Source organism: Nerophis ophidion, linkage group LG25 (genome assembly GCF_033978795.1).
Source record: "Nerophis ophidion isolate RoL-2023_Sa linkage group LG25, RoL_Noph_v1.0, whole genome shotgun sequence".
In the NCBI taxonomy this organism is placed as follows: domain Eukaryota; kingdom Metazoa; phylum Chordata; class Actinopteri; order Syngnathiformes; family Syngnathidae; genus Nerophis; species Nerophis ophidion.
In genome coordinates this window covers 9,426,262-9,442,359 of record NC_084635.1, presented here as the reverse complement: position 1 = coordinate 9,442,359, position 16,098 = coordinate 9,426,262, and the positions used below count along the sequence as shown (strand labels likewise).

Below are 16,098 nucleotides of genomic sequence, written 5' to 3'. Positions count from 1 at the left end.
GCGCACGGCCACTCACCCACTGCGCCACGCCGTCTTGTGTATTTATTTAGCCTAAGCCCCGTTTCGGCCACACTAAATCATCGTTTAAGGTTCCCCTCCTTGGATATTTTTTACACGGGTGTGGAGGGGGGCATGACCTGCGGGCCTGCTGCGGAACGGGGTGTGCCAAGACCGGCCTCGAAAACAGCGACAGGTGCGTAGATGGCCCAGGTGGGCCTTTTTATCTAATCACCTGTCACCTTTATTAGCAGCAGCCATGATGAGACGAGTAGTTGGAGTTGGAGGTGCTACAGAGCGGACGCAGGAGAGATAGACAGTTTGCTAGAAAGCAAAATACTTTGCACTATTATATGAAAATAAAACACTGTTATTCTAGGAATTCTTGGCTGTTCTGGCAGTGTGTGGTGGTTTGAAGAACCCACTAGAGGGCAACCTCTACAACGGGTAAGTGCGCCGTGTATTTCTTGAATATCCGGCTCTTAGTTTTGTATGGACTCATTTATTGTTTACAAACTGAGTACGGAGAGGAAATGAATTCAGAAAGAACGCGCCACAGCCAGCTTCATTACAACCGGAGCTAACCACTGGAAAGACGGAGGCGAATGATTATTTAGCCTAAGCCCCGTTTCGGCCACACTAAATCATCGTTTAAGGTTCCCCTCCTTGGATATTTTTTACACGGGTGTGGAGGGGGGCGTGACCTGCGGGCCTGCAGCGGAACCAGGTATGTCAGGACCGGCCTCGAAAACAGCGACAGGTGCGTAGATGGCCCAGGTGGGCCTTTTTATGTAATCACCTGTCACCTTTATTAGCAGCAGCCATGATGAGACGAGTAGTTCGAGGTGGAGGTGCTACTTAGCGTCCCACGTTTATATTCCTGGATCCTGAATTCCCTCGAATTGTTTCCACCTGTTTCCTATTACCCTTATGTGTCATATAAGCCCACGCCTCCCCTTGTTCTGTGCCAGATTGTCTGGAGTTTTCGTGCCTGTCTTGCGTCCATGTCCATGCCTTGCCTCGTCCCACGTTTATATTCCTGGATCCTGAATTCCCTCAAATTCTTTCCACCTGTTTCCTATTACCCTCATGTGTCATATAAGCCCACGCCTTCCCTTGTTCTGTGCCAGATTGTCTGGAGTTTTCGTGCCTGTCTTGTGTCTATGTCCATGCCTTGCCTCGTCCCACGTTTATATTCCTGGATCCTGAATTCCCTCGAATTGTTTCCACCTGTTTCCCATTACCCTCATGTGTCATATAAGCCCACGCCTCCCCTTTTTCTGTGCCAGATTGTCTCGAGTTTTCGTGCCTGTCTTGCATCCATGTCCATGCCTTGCCTCGTCCCACGTTTATATTCCTGGATCCTGAATTCCCTCGAATTGTTTCGACCTGTTTCCTATTACCCTTATGTGTCATATAAGCCCACGCCTCCCCTTGTTTTGTGCCAGATTGTCTCGAGTTTTCATGCCTGTCCTGCGTCCATGTCCATGCCTTGCCTCGTCCCACGTTTATATCCCTGGATCCTGAATTCCCTCGAATTGTTTCCACCTGTTTCCTATTACCCTTATGTGTCATATAAGCCCACGCCTCCCCTTGTTCTGTGCCAAATTGTCTCGAGTTTTTGTGCCTGTCTTGCGTCCATGCCCATGCCTTGCCTCGTCCCACGTTTATATTCCTGGATCCTGAATTCCCTCGAATTGTTTCGATCTGTTTCCTATTACCCTTATGTGTCATATAAGCCCACGCCTCCCTTTGTTCTGTGCCAGACCGTCTCGAGTTTTCGTGCCTGTCTTGCGTCCATGTCCATGCTTTGCCTCGTCCCACATTTATATTCCTGGATCCTGAATTCCCTCGAATTGTTTCCATTTGTTTCCTATTACCCTTATGTGTCATATAAGCCCACGCCTCCCCTTGTTCTGTCCAGATTGTCTGGAGTTTTCGTGCCTGTCTTGCGTCCATGTCCATGCCTTGCCTCGTCCCACGTTTGTATTCCTGGATCCTGAATTCCCTCGAATTGTTTCCACCTGTTTCCTATTACCCTTATGTGTCATATAAGCCCACGCCTCCCCTTGTTCTGTGCCAGACTGTCTCAAGTTTTCATGCCTGTCTTGCGTCCATGTCCATGCCTTGCCTCGTCCCACGTTTTGTATTCCTGGATCCTGAATTCCCTCGAATTGTTTCGACCTGTTTCCTATTACCCTTATGTGTCATATAAGCTCACGCCTCCCCTTGTTCTGTGCCAGATTGTCTGTAGTTTTCGTGCCTGTCTTGCGTCCATGTCCATGCCTTGCCTCGTCCCACGTTTGTATTCCTGGATCCTGAATTCCCTCGAATTGTTTCCACCTGTTTCCTATTACCCTTATGTGTCATATAAGCCCACGCCTCCCCTTGTTCTGGATCCTGAATTCTCTTGTTTCTATTTTGAGTTTGACGTTCTTCTTTCTCAGTAGAGTGAATTTTGCGATTTAGTTTTTTCAACCGAAGTGGTGAGTTATTATTTTTCCCTACTATTCATTATTTCCTCAAAATTTTGAGTGATTTTTTCGTTAATCATTATTAGATGAAGAGTAAGTCGAAATTTTCATAGTCATCATTTTTTTCCTCCTGTTGGAGCGTTTTGTGTTAATAAATTTTATAGCAGATACGGCATAAATTACAGTTCGTCTTTGATTTTGTGTTTTCTTCCTGTTAGGAGTGATTCTCGGTTGATCCCCCTTTTTTTTTTTGGAACCTTTTTCGCCGACAATTTTTATTATTATAGATATTGTATTACTCTGACTCTGGAGGTGAACGATCCGTCAAAATAAAAGCCTAACAAAATATCCCTTCTCTGCATCTGAGTTTGATCCTTTGTCCAAGCCTGACAGTCAACTTGTGCAGAAGTGAGTCGATAATGGCACACAAAGGAAATAAAGTGGTTATGGATCAACTTCACAGTAGTTTCCGGTTCAATGGTGACGTTTGGCTGATTAGGGGATTTGCAACGACAACAGTCCCGTCCTTGAAGCGTTTTTTTTACACGCAGTAGTTAGTCTGCAAGGGTCCTAAAAAAATGCGAGTACTAGTACAATATGTTGTTGCGCACACAGCACCAAAATAACAGTGTAATTAATACAATTAATATACTATAAAAAATAATCAGTCAGTCAGCAGGCATCTGAAAGGAGATAAAAATGATTGATTCTTTAATGCATCATTGTCACGAGGGGGGGTCCCAGCTCACTGCGGGGTCGTTCTCCCAGGATTGCAGAACGGACAACTCCGGACGAACCCGTGAAGGTAGGAACATGATTTAATCCATAAGTCGTACACAATACCAAAAGACAGGAAACAAACAAAAGAAAAGTGTGCCGATCGCACTGGAAGCTAAGGCAACAACTTAGCACAGGAATCAAGAGAGGAGAACAGAAATAAACCAACGTAACGCTTTGCAGGCATCGTGGTGTGGTTTTTGTTCTCTCTTGGATGCAGTTAGAGATGGACACAGCCTGAAGGTAAGAATGATGATTTATTTAACTATAAAAACAGAGTAGGAACAGAAAATACTTGCACAAAGGCACTAAAGACAAAACAAACAGAAAGTGCTAGCATGTGAGCTGGGGACAAACAACAGCATAGCATGGAAGCTGAAAGCTTTACCACAATACGGGAATAGCGACGTCACCTGTTGCATCAAACAGCAAATGAGAATCAGAGGCCGAATGAAAAACAAGGGCAGGCTTAAATAGAAGGGATAATCAAAAAGCAGGTGCATGTGAAGAACAAAAGGCTGGTGACACAAATGGGTTACTATGACAAAGGAAACAAAACAAGAAGGGCCACCAGGAACTAAGGAGTCAAATACTACAAGGACGTGATACAAAAAAGAACAAAACCAGAATATGCCATGATCCGAGTAGCGGATCATGACACAAACAGGGAAGCCAGACCTGAGTGTGGTGAGCAACGTGAATAAATAGCTGTCTGATTAGTGCTCAACAGCCGGTGAACGTGCCGAACACTAATCAGAGGCAGGTGAAACCAATTAGTACCCATGGGAACCAAAACAAACCCCGTAAAAGCACAAAAAAAGAACTAAGGGAGTTCAAAACTAACAGAACCTAACTAAACAAAACACGATCCGGACTACGGATCATGATATTCATGATTGGGATGTGGAGGGTTCTGAACTGATAGACAAACATACTAGTATCGATTTTGATGTCTGTTAAATAAAGTAATACAGATTATCCTAAAATGCAGATCTAAACTGTAAAACATTGTATATACATATCGTCAGTGCTCGAAAAATGTATTTTGAAAAGTAGTTAATTATAGTTTTTGAAACCAAGAGCTACTTCTTGGGTACTGTTTAATGCGAAAGGCTACCAGTTTGATACAGACTTAAATAAATTGCCAGAAATAGCCAATTTGCTCAATTTACCTTAAATAAATAAATCTATATATGTATTAAAAAAAATGAGTATATCTGTCTGTCATTCCGTCGTACATTTTTTTCCTTTTACGGAAGGATTTTTGTAGAGAATAAATGATTAAAAAAACACTTAATTGAACGGTTTAAAAGAGGAGAAAACACGAAAAAAATGAAAATTAAATATTGAAACATAGTTTATCTTCAATTTCGACTCTTTAAAATTCAAAATTCAACTGAAAAAAATGAAGAAATAAACGAGCTAATTTGAATCTTTTTGAAAAAAAAAAATAATAATTTATGGAACATAATTAGTCATTTTTCCTGATTAAGATTAATTTTAGAATTTTGATGACATGTTTTAAATAGGTTAAAATCCAATCTGCACTTTGTTGGAATATATAACAAATTGGACCAAGCTATTTTTCTAACAAAGAAAAATCATTATTTCTTCTACATTTTCCGGAACAAAAATTTTAAAAGAAATTCAAAATACTTTGAAATTAAATTTAAATTTGATTTTAAATATTTTTTAGATTCGCCAGAATAATTTTGGGGAATTTTGATCATAATAAGTTTGAAGAAATATTTTACAAATAGTCTTTGTCAAAAAAACAGAAGCTAAAACTAAGAATTTAATTAAAATGTATTTATTATTATTTACAATAATAATAAAACAAAAAAAATACTTGAACATTGATTTAAATTGTCAGGAAAGAAGAGGAAGGAATTTTAAAAGGTAAAAAGGTGTATATGTTTAAAAATCCTAGAATCATTATTAAGGTTGTATTTTTTTCTCTATAATTGTCTTTCTGAAAGTTATAAAAAGCAAAGTAAAAAAATAAATTAATTTATTTAAACAAGTGAAGACCAAGTCTTTAAAATATTTTTCTTGGATTTTCAAATTTTATTTGAGTTTTGTCTCTCTTAGAATTCAAAATTTTGAGCAAAGCGAGACCAGCTTGCTAGTAAATAAATACAATTTAAAAAATAGAGCCAGCTCACTGGTAAGTGCTGCTCTTTGAGCTATTTTTAGAACAGGCCAGGTGGCTACTCATCTGGTCCTTACGGGCTACCTGGTGCCCGCGGGCACCGTGTTGGTGACCCCTGCCCTAGATTGTTACTAGTTATTGAAAATCTGTCAAACTTGACATGAACCTGGTCAAAGCATTTCTGATCATGTGGACCCCTTGTTGTGGGCCCTAAAAAACCAAAGCATACGGTTTTCATGTCGGGAGATAATAGACTGTTTGCTCTATAGCTAGGGGCCATACATCAATAGAGCCTGGTGTTAGCGTTTCATACATCATTAGTTCGCCTGTGCTATTGATGTGTGACACGGGATAATAACTTAGCTGTGCAACTGGGGCGAATAATAAAACCTTACTTGCCTTCTAACAAAAAGGCGTATGTCATCCAACTTGACTTGATTTCCCATGAAGACGTGGTATAAAAAATGTTGAGTGTTTAGACCAGGAGTGTCGAACTCATTTTAGCTCAGGGGGTTACAAAGAGGAATCATGGCATGATTACTTGTTTTGTTTTTGTCATGTTTGGTCATGTTACTTTTTGTTTTTTGGATACTCAGTTCTGTTTTTGCACTCCCTGGTTTGTTTTCGTCTCCATGCCAACTCATTGATTTTCACCTTGCCCTCAAGTCACCCCTGTCCTCAGTCCTCACACTTGTTAGTAATGATCACAGTTACTATTTAAGCCAGAGTTACCAGGTAGTCGGCCTGGCAACTTCCCACTTTACCCACATCTCCATGTACCTACCTTCATGCCCTGCTGTTCGTTTTTTGACCACGCCACGTAAGTTTTGTATTGGTGCCTCAGTGCAAGTTTTGTTTTTAATGCCACATTGCAAGTGTTTTTGTTTCACGTTTATAGTTTACAGCCTTCGTTCTAGTCATTTGTTTTTGTAGTCAAGTATTTGTTCTCCGCCATTGTGCGCGCCCTTTGTTTGCCTCTGTGTAGTTTTGTTAGAATATTAATAAATATGTACTACCGTTCACACCTGGCTCGTTCTAAATATCCATTGCGTCGAAGAAACAACCAAAGTCTAAGTCCGTGTTTGACAACATTTTGCTGTTCGTATTAGTCTACCTTCATTTGTCGTGGTTTAGAATTTCCGAATAAATGATTATATAATATTAATCAGTAAAATAGGTGTGAGTTTTAAAATGCTCTCAGTTTTGTTTTTCATGCCACAGTGCAAGTGTTTTTGTATCACGTTTATAGTTTACAGCCTTCGTTCTAGTCATTTGTTTTTGTAGTCAAGTATTTGTTCTCCGCCATTGTGCGCGCCCTTTGTTTGCCTTTGTGTAGTTTTGTTAGAATATTAATAAATATGTACTAACGTTCACACCTGGCTTGTTCTAAATATCCTTTGCATCGATGAAACAACCAAAGTCCAAGTCCGTGTTTGACAACATTTTGCTGTTCGTATTAGTCTACCTTCATTTGTCATGGTTTAGAATTTCCGAATAAATGATTATATAATATTAATCAGTAAAATAGGTGTGAGTTTTAAAATGCTCTCAGTTTTGTTTTTCATGCCACAGTGCAAGTGTTTTTGTTTCACGTTTATAGTTTACAGCCTTCGTTCTAGTCATTTGTTTTTGTAGTCAAGTATTTGTTCTCCGCCATTGTGCGCGCCCTTTGTTTGCCTTTGTGTAGTTTTGTTAGAATATTTATAAATATGTACTAACGTTCACGCCTGGCTCGTTCAAAATATCCTCTGCGTTGAAGAAACAACCAAAGTCCAAGTCCATGTTTGACAACATTTTACTGTTCATATTAGTCTACCTTCATTTGTCGTGGTTTAGAATTTCCGAATAAATGATTATATAATATTAATCAGTAAAATAGGTGTGAGTTTTAAAATAGTCTCAGTTTTGTTTTTCATGCCACAGTGCAGGTGTTTTTGGATCACGTTTATAGTTTACAGCCTTCGTTCTAGTCATTAGTTTTTGTAGTCAAGTATTTGTTTTCCGCCATTGTGTGCGCCCTTTGTTTGCCTTTGTGTAGTTTTGTTAGAATATTAATAAATATGTACTAACGTTCACGCCTGGCTCGTTCTAAATATCCTCTGTGTTGAAGAAACAACCAAAGTCCAAGTCCATGTTTGAACACATTTTACTGTTCATATTAGTTTACCTTCATTTGTCATGGTTTAGAATTTCCGAATAAATGATTATATAATATTAATCAGTAAAATAGGTGTGATTTTTAAAATGCTCTCAGTTTCGTTTTTCATAACACAGTGCAAGTGTTTTTGTATCACGTTTATAGTTTACAGCCTTCGTTCTAGTCATTTGTTTTTGTAGTCAAGTATTTGTTCTCCGACATTGTGTGCGGCCTTTGTTTGCCTCTGTGTAGTTTTGTTAGAATATTAATAAATATGTACTAACGTTCACGCCTGGCTCGTTCTAAATATCCTCTGCGTTGAAGAAACAACCAAAGTCCAAGTCCATGTTTGACAACATTTTACTGTTCATATTAGTCTACCTTCATTTGTCATGGTTTAGAATTTCCGAATAAATGATTATATAATATTAATCAGTAAAATAGGTGTGAGTTTTAAAATGCCTCAGTTTTGTTTTTCATGCCACAGTGCAAGTGTTTTTGTATCACGTTTATAGTATACAGCCTTCGTTCTAGTCATTTGTTTTTGTAGTCAAGTATTTGTTCTCCGCCATTGTGCGCGCCCTTTGTTTGCCTTTGTGTTGGTTTTTTAGAATATTAATAAATATATACTAACGTTCACGCCTAGCTTGTTGTAAATATTCTCTGCGTTGAAGAAACAACCAAAGTCCAAGTCCATGTTTGACAACATTTTACTGTTCATATTAGTCTACCTTCATTTGTCATGGTTTAGAATTTCCGAATAAATGATTATATAATATTAATCAGTAAAATAGGTGTGAGTTTTAAAATGCTCTCAGTTTTGTTTTTCATGCCACAGTGCAAGTGTTTTTGTATCACGTTTATAGTTTACAGCCTTCGTTCTAGTCATTTGTTTTGTAGTCAAGTATTTGTTCTCCGCCATTTTTCGCCCTTTGTTTGCCTTTGTGTGGTTTTGTTAGAATATTAATAAATATGTACTAACGTTCACGCCTGGCTCGTTCTAAATATCCTCTGCGTTGAAGAAACAACCAAAGTCCAAGTCCATGTTTGACAACATTTTACTGTTCATATTAGTCTACCTTCATTTGTCATGGTTTAGAATTTCCGAATAAATGATTATATAATATTAATCAGTAAAATAGGTGTGAGTTTTAAAATGCTCTCAGTTTTGTTTTTCATGCCACAGTGCAAGTGTTTTTGTTTCACGTTTATAGTTTACAGCCTTCGTTTTAGTCATTTGTTTTTTGTAGTCAAGAATTTGTTCTCCGCCATTGTGCGCGCCCTTTCTTTGCCTTTGTGTAGTTTTGTTAGAATATTAATAAATATGTACTAACGTTCACGCCTGGCTCGTTCTAAATATCCTCTGCGTTGAAGAAACAACCAAAGTCTAAGTCCGTGTTTGACAACATTTTGCTGTTCGTATTAGCCTACCTTCATTTGTCATGGTTTAGAATTTCCGAATAAATGATTATATAATATTAATCAGTAAAATAGGTGTGAGTTTTAAAATGCTCTCAGTTTTGTTTTTCATGCCACAGTGCAAGTGTTTTTGTATCACGTTTATAGTTTACAGCCTTCGTTCTAGTCATTTGTTTTGTAGTCAAGTATTTGTTCTCCGCCATTGTGTGCGCCCTTTGTTTGCCTTTGTGTAGTTTTGTTAGAATATTAATAAATATGTACTAACGTTCACGCCTGGCTCGTTCTAAATATCCTCTGCGTTGAAGAAACAACCAAAGTCCAAGTCCATGTTTGACAACATTTTACTGTTCATATTAGTCTACCTTCATTTGTCGTGGTTTAGAATTTCCGAATAAATGATTATATAATATTAATCAGTGAAATAGGTGTGAGTTTTAAAATGCTCTCAGTTTTGTTTTTCATGCCACAGTGCAGTGTTTTTGTATCATGTTTATAGTTTACAGCCTTCGTTCTAGTCATTTGTTTTTGTAGTCAAGTATTTGTTCTCCGCCATTGTGCGCGCCCTTTGTTTGCCTCTGTGTAGTTTTGTTAGAATATTTATAAATATGTACTAACGTTCACGCCTGGCTCGTTCTAAATATCCTCTGCGTTGAAGAAACAACCAAAGTCCAAGTCCGTGTTTGTCAACATTTTACTGTTCGTATTAGTCTACCTTCATTTGTCATGGTTTAGAATTTCCGAATAAATGATTATATAATATTAATCAGTAAAATAGGTGTTAGTTTTAAAATGCTCTCAGTTTTGTTTTTCATGCCACAGTGCAAGTGTTTTTGTATCACGTTTATAGTTTACAGCCTTCGTTTCAGTCATTTGTTTTTGTAGTCAAGTATTTGTTCTCCGCCATTGTGCGCGCCCTTTGTTTGCCTCTGTGTAGTTTTGTTAGAATATTTATAAATATGTACTAACGTTCACACCTGGCTCGTTCTAAATATCCTTTGCGTTGAAGAAACAACCAAAGTCCAAGTCCATGTTTGACAACATTTTACTGTTCGTATTAGTCTACCTTCATTTGTCGTGGTTTAGAATTTCCGAATAAATGATTATATAATATTAATCAGTGAAATAGGTGTGAGTTTTAAAATGCTCTCAGTTTTGTTTTTCATGCCACAGTATAAGTGTTTTTGTATCACGTTTATAGTTTACAGCCTTCGTTCTAGTCATTTGTTTTTGTAGTCAAGTATTTGTTCTCCGCCATTGTGCACGCCGTTTGTTTGCCTCTGTGTAGTTTTGTTAGAATATTAATAAATATGTACTAACGTTCACACCTGGCTCGTTCTAAATATCCTTTGCGTCGAAGAAACAACCAAAGTCCAAGTCCGTGTTTGACAACATTTTGCTGTTCGTATTAGTCTACCTTCATTTGTCGTGGTTTAGAATTTCCGAATAAATGATTATATAATATTAATCAGTGAAATAGGTGTGAGTTTTAAAATGCTCTCAGTTTTGTTTTTCATGCCACAGTATAAGTGTTTTTGTATCACGTTTATAGTTTACAGCCTTCGTTCTAGTCATTTGTTTTTGTAGTCAAGTATTTGTTCTCCGCCATTGTGTGCGCCCTTTGTTTGCCTTTGTGTAGTTTTGTTAGAATATTTATAAATATGTACTAACGTTCACGCCTGGCTCTTTCTAAATATCCTCTGCGTTGAAGAAACAACCAAAGTCCAAGTCCGTGTTTGACAACATTTTACTGTTCGTATTAGTCTACCTTCATTTGTCGTGGTTTAGAATTTCCGAATAAATGATGATATAATATTCATCAGTAAATTTTAAAATGCTTTCATTGGGATGAAATGTTAATCTATCAGAAGATGTAATAAATAGTAATATCAAAATCAAATTAAAACATGTTATTAATGCAATTTACTCATCTTCCTAACATCATGTGGTTTATTCCGTACACATGTAACTACAACAAAACGTTTGAATTTGGACTCATTTCATGAATCGCACATGAAATGAAAAGGGGGACTGATATTATTTCAGCATATTTATGTGCGCCCAGATAATGTGTCCCCAGTCCTCTATCTCAGTGTTTTTCAACCTTTTTGGAGCCAAGGCACATTTTTGTTCATTGAAAAAAAATGCAGAGTCACACCACCAGAAAAGAAAGTGTTAAAGGCCTACTAAAACCCACTACTACTACATTCATTTCATCTTAACACTGAAGAGAAAGTGTTAAAGGCCTACTAAAACCCACTACTACTACATTCATTTCATCTTAACACTGAAGAGAAAGTGTTAAAGGCCTACTAAAACCCACTACTACTACATTCATTTCATCTTAACACTGAAGAGAAAGTTTTAAAGGCCTACTAAAACCCACTACTACTACATTCATTTCATCTTAACACTGAAGAGAAAGTGTTAAAGGCCTACTGAAACCCACTACTACTACATTCATTTCATCTTAACACTGAAAAGAAAGTGTTAAAGGCCTACTAAAACCCACTACTACTACATTCATTTCATCTTAACACTGAAGAGAAAGTGTTAAAGGCCTACTGAAACCCACTACTACTACATTCATTTCATCTTAACACTGAAGAGAAAGTGTTAAAGGCCTACTAAAACTCACTACTACTACATTAATTTCATCTTAACACTGAAGAGAAAGTTTTAAAGGCCTACTGAAACCCACTACTACTACATTCATTTCATCTTAACACTGAAAAGAAAGTGTACAAGGCCTACTAAAACCCACTACTACTACTACATTAATTTCATCTTAACACTGAAGAGAAAGTGTGAAATGCCTACTAAAACCCACTACTACTACATTCATTTCATCTTAACACTGAAGAGAAGGTGTTAAAGGCCTACTAAAACCCACTACTACTACATTAATTTCATCTTAACACTGAAGAGAAAGTGTTAAAGGCCTACTAAAACCCACTACTACTACATTCATTTCATCTTAACACTGAAGAGAAAGTCTTAAAGGCCTACTAAAACCCACTACTACTACATTCATTTCATCTTAACACTGAAGAGAAAGTGTTAAATGCCTACTAAAACCCACTACTACTACATTCATTTCATCTTAACACTGAAGAGAAAGTCTTAAAGGCCTACTAAAACCCACTACTACTACATTCATTTCATCTTAACACTGAAGAGAAAGTCTTAAAGGCCTACTAAAACCCACTACTACTACATTCATTTCATCTTAACACTGAAGAGAAAGTTTTAAAGGCCTACTAAAACCCACTCCTACTACATTAATTTCATCTTAACACTGAAGAGAAAGTGTGAAATGCCTACTAAAACCCACTACTACTACATTCATTTCATCTTAACACTGAAGAGAAAGTGCTAAAGGCCTACTAAAACCCACTACTACTACATTCATTTCATCTTAACACTGAAGAGAAAGTTTTAAAGGCCTACTAAAACCCACTCCTACTACATTCATTTCATCTTAACACTGAAGAGAAAGTTTTAAAGGCCTACTAAAACCCACTACTACTACATTCATTTCATCTTAACACTGAATAGAAAGTGCTAAAGGCCTACTAAAACCCACTCCTACTACATTCATTTCATCTTAACACTGAAGAGAAAGTTTTAAAGGCCTACTAAAACCCACTACTACTACATTCATTTCATCTTAACACTGAAGAGAAAGTGCTAAAGGCCTACTAAAACCCACTCCTACTACATTCATTTCATCTTAACACTGAAGAGAAAGTTTTAAAGGCCTACTAAAACCCACTACTACTACATTCATTTCATCTTAACACTGAAGAGAAAGTGCTAAAGGCCTACTAAAACCCACTCCTACTACATTCATTTCATCTTAACACTGAAGAGAAAGTGCTAAAGGCCTACTAAAACCCACTACTACTAAATTCATTTCATCTTAACACTGAAGAGAAAGTGTTAAAGGCCTACTAAAACCCACTCCTACTACATTCATTTCATCTTAACACTGAAGAGAAAGTGTTAAAGGCCTACTAAAACCCACTACTACTACATTCATTTCATCTTAACACAAATTTCAAAAGATTCTTTTGCAATTTGTTCAATTAATATTGGAGAAGTCGCTGTAGAAAGATGGAGTTGGGAAGCTTTAGCCTTTAGCCACACAAACACACGGTGATTCCTATTTTAAAATTCCTGGAGGTGAAAATTTACCATGGATCAGAGCGGTCAAGCAGACATGAATCCAGAACAAATGTCAACCAGCAGGTTTCGGTGGGAAAATCGTGGTTAAAAAATCGCTTCTTACCGGAAAAAAGCTGAGCTTGTGCCGTCCATGAAGCTGCCGTCGACTTCCCTGAGACATTAGCGTCAACACACTTGTGGAGACACCCTTCCGACTATCAGGTACTACTAAACTCACAAAACACTAGCAACACAATAGAAAGATAAGGGATTTCCCAGAATTAACATAGTAAATGTGTTTAAAAACATCGGAATCCGTCCCAATGCATTTGCGTTTTTTTTTAACTCTTTTTTTTTTTTTTTTCTAGTCCGTCGCTGTCAAAATCCTCAAACAGGAAAATTGTGGTAATAAGTCGGCTCTTACCGTAGACATTGGCGGAACTTGCGTCCTCCTGCAGGTGCGGACTCTCTTACCTCCTCCCACCGGAGACACTGGCGGTCACCACACCCGTGGCCACACCCCTTCGACTTTCAGGTACCATAAAATCTCACTAAAACACTAGTAACACAATAAGCAGATAAGGGATTTTCCAGAATTAACCTAGTAAATATGTTTAAAAACATCTGAATCTGTCCCAATGCATTTGCGTTTTTTTTTTTAACTCGTTTTTTTTTTTTTCTAGTCCGTCGCTGTCAAAATCCTCAAACAGGAAAATTGTGGTAATAAGTCGGCTCTTACAGTAGACATTGGCGGAACTTGCGTCCTCCTGCAGGTGCGGACTCTCTTACCTCCTCCCACCGGATACACTGGCGGTCACCGCACCCGTGGCCACACCCCTCCGACTTTCAGGTACCATAAAATCTCAGTAAAAAACTAGTAACATATTAAGCATATAAGGGATTTTCCAGAATTATCCTAGTAAATATGTTTAAAAACATCTGAATCTGTCCCAATGCATTTGCGTTTTTTTTTTAAACTTTTTTTTTTTTTTTCTAGTCCCTCGCTGTCAAAATCCTCAAACACGAACATTGTGGTAATAAGTCGGCTCTTACCGTAGACATTGGCGGAACTTGCGTCCTCCTGCAGGTGCGGACTCTCTTACCTCCTCCCACCGGAGACACTGGCGGTCACCACACCCGTGGCCACACCCCTCCGACTTTCAAGTACCATAAAATCTCAGTAAAACACTAGTAACACAATAAGCAGATAAGGGATTTTCCAGAATTATCCTAGTAAATGTGTCTAATAACATCTGAATCGCTCCCTCTACCCTCACCTTTTTTTTTTTTCTAGTCCTTCACTCTCACTATCCTCATCCACAAATCTTTCATCCTCGCTCAAATTAAGGGGGAAATCGTCACTTTCTCGGTCCGAATCGCTTTCGCTGCTGGTGGCCATGATTGTAAACAATGTTCAGATGTGAGGAGCTCCACAACCCGTGACGTCACGCGCACATCGTCCGCTACTTCCGGTAAAGGCAAGGCTTTTTTATTAGCGACCAAAAATTGTGAACTTTATCGTCGATGTTCTCTACTAAATCCTTTCAGCAAAAATATGGCAATATCGCGAAATGATCAAGTATGACACATATAATGGACCTGCTATTCCCATTTAAATAAGAAAATCTCATTTCAGTAGGCCTTTAAAGACAAGGCTCACAGAGAAGGAGGATTGTATCCATTAAATGTATCATCACACATGTATTCAGTTTTTAGTCGGTCTCCTTTCTTATCACTTTCCTTCGTGGGGAACGCTTACATCACACACACACACACACACACACACACACACAGCTCCACGTTCTTGGCTTTGCAATCTGCAGAAAGCAGTCACCTTATCCCGTCTATTCCTATTGAACTTGTTCTCTAAAGCAGCATGCAGCTAAAGTCCCCAAAAGCAGTGTCCCTCCACTACTCCTCACACACAGACACACACACACACACCAACACAAACACACACACACACTATTCAGCAGGCATCGCGTAATTCAGGGAATTGGACACACAATGGGACAACTGTGTCTTAGCCACCCAGAACTGCGAAAAATAACCCAGTTAAAACAGATTATCCTCTCCATCCCCTCCTTGAAGTCTTTCAGTTCTCCGGAGCAACATGCTGAGTGCGGTGAGTCCCCTGCCAGGACAATTTTAGGCTTCTGCATCTTGACAGGGCAGCGCTTTTTTTTATTTATTTTTTTTTACATTATACACCCATCACCGTACTGTACATCCCAGGTTTTATTCGTGTCAGTCCATGGTAAATTGTCTGCAAACATCACCCAGCGCCTACCTGCTGTTGAGACCCAACGCCGGACATAGAAGCAGCAGGAAAAAAGCTCGGATGAATTTCATAGTTGAATCACACTCTCGTTCCGTCTCCCGTCTCGTAAGCTTTTAGCCTTTCCCCCGTGCGTCTCTCTCCTCACTCTCTTGGTCTCTCAGTGGATGCTTGGGGATTTTAGTGCACTCTCTCTCTCCCTCTCTCTCTGTCACACACACACACACACATAAAGACACATGCGGAGAGGTGGACGGATGCAACACAGTGGCTTTGCAAGAGGGAGGATCTCCGGCTTTAAATAACACACACACCGACACGGACCGGCTTGCTAATGCAAAAAAAAAGGAGCGGGTGGGGCTCGGGATCCAGAAAAGCCAGATCAGAGGGAAGATGTGATGTCAGCGCCGCACCGGCTTTGTTATTGGCGAGAGGTTCTCGATGCCATTGTGTGGCTGCCGGTCGCTCCTCCAGCACTAAGACTCCCCCCGTTCCCCGTCTCTTTAGTACCTGCAATGTGTGGAGGGGTGCAGATGCGGCATGCATAATAACGTGGCCACATTGGCCGCTGGGGGATTGCCAGCATCGGTGCTGAGAGTTGGAAAGGGAGTGCAATCAGTTAGGTTGCACAGTTTGCTAGTGGAGAGTAAAAAAAAGATATTGCTAGGCAATGCAGTCCTTAACACATATTGCCAAAAGT

The 16,098-nt window shown here is 38.9% G+C and overlaps 1 protein-coding gene across 1 annotated transcript in view; it reads right to left on the bottom strand.

Annotated features, from left to right (window-relative positions):
• luzp2 (leucine zipper protein 2) overlaps positions 1–15,843 on the bottom strand; it is a 566,503-nt gene extending 550,660 nt beyond the window's left edge. The window contains exon 1 of the mRNA XM_061887318.1: positions 15,411–15,843. Coding sequence (XP_061743302.1) covers positions 15,411–15,472 — 62 coding nt within the window. The 5' untranslated portion in view covers positions 15,473–15,843. The remainder of the gene's footprint in view (positions 1–15,410) is intronic.
• Between the last annotated feature and the right edge of the window lie 255 nt (positions 15,844–16,098).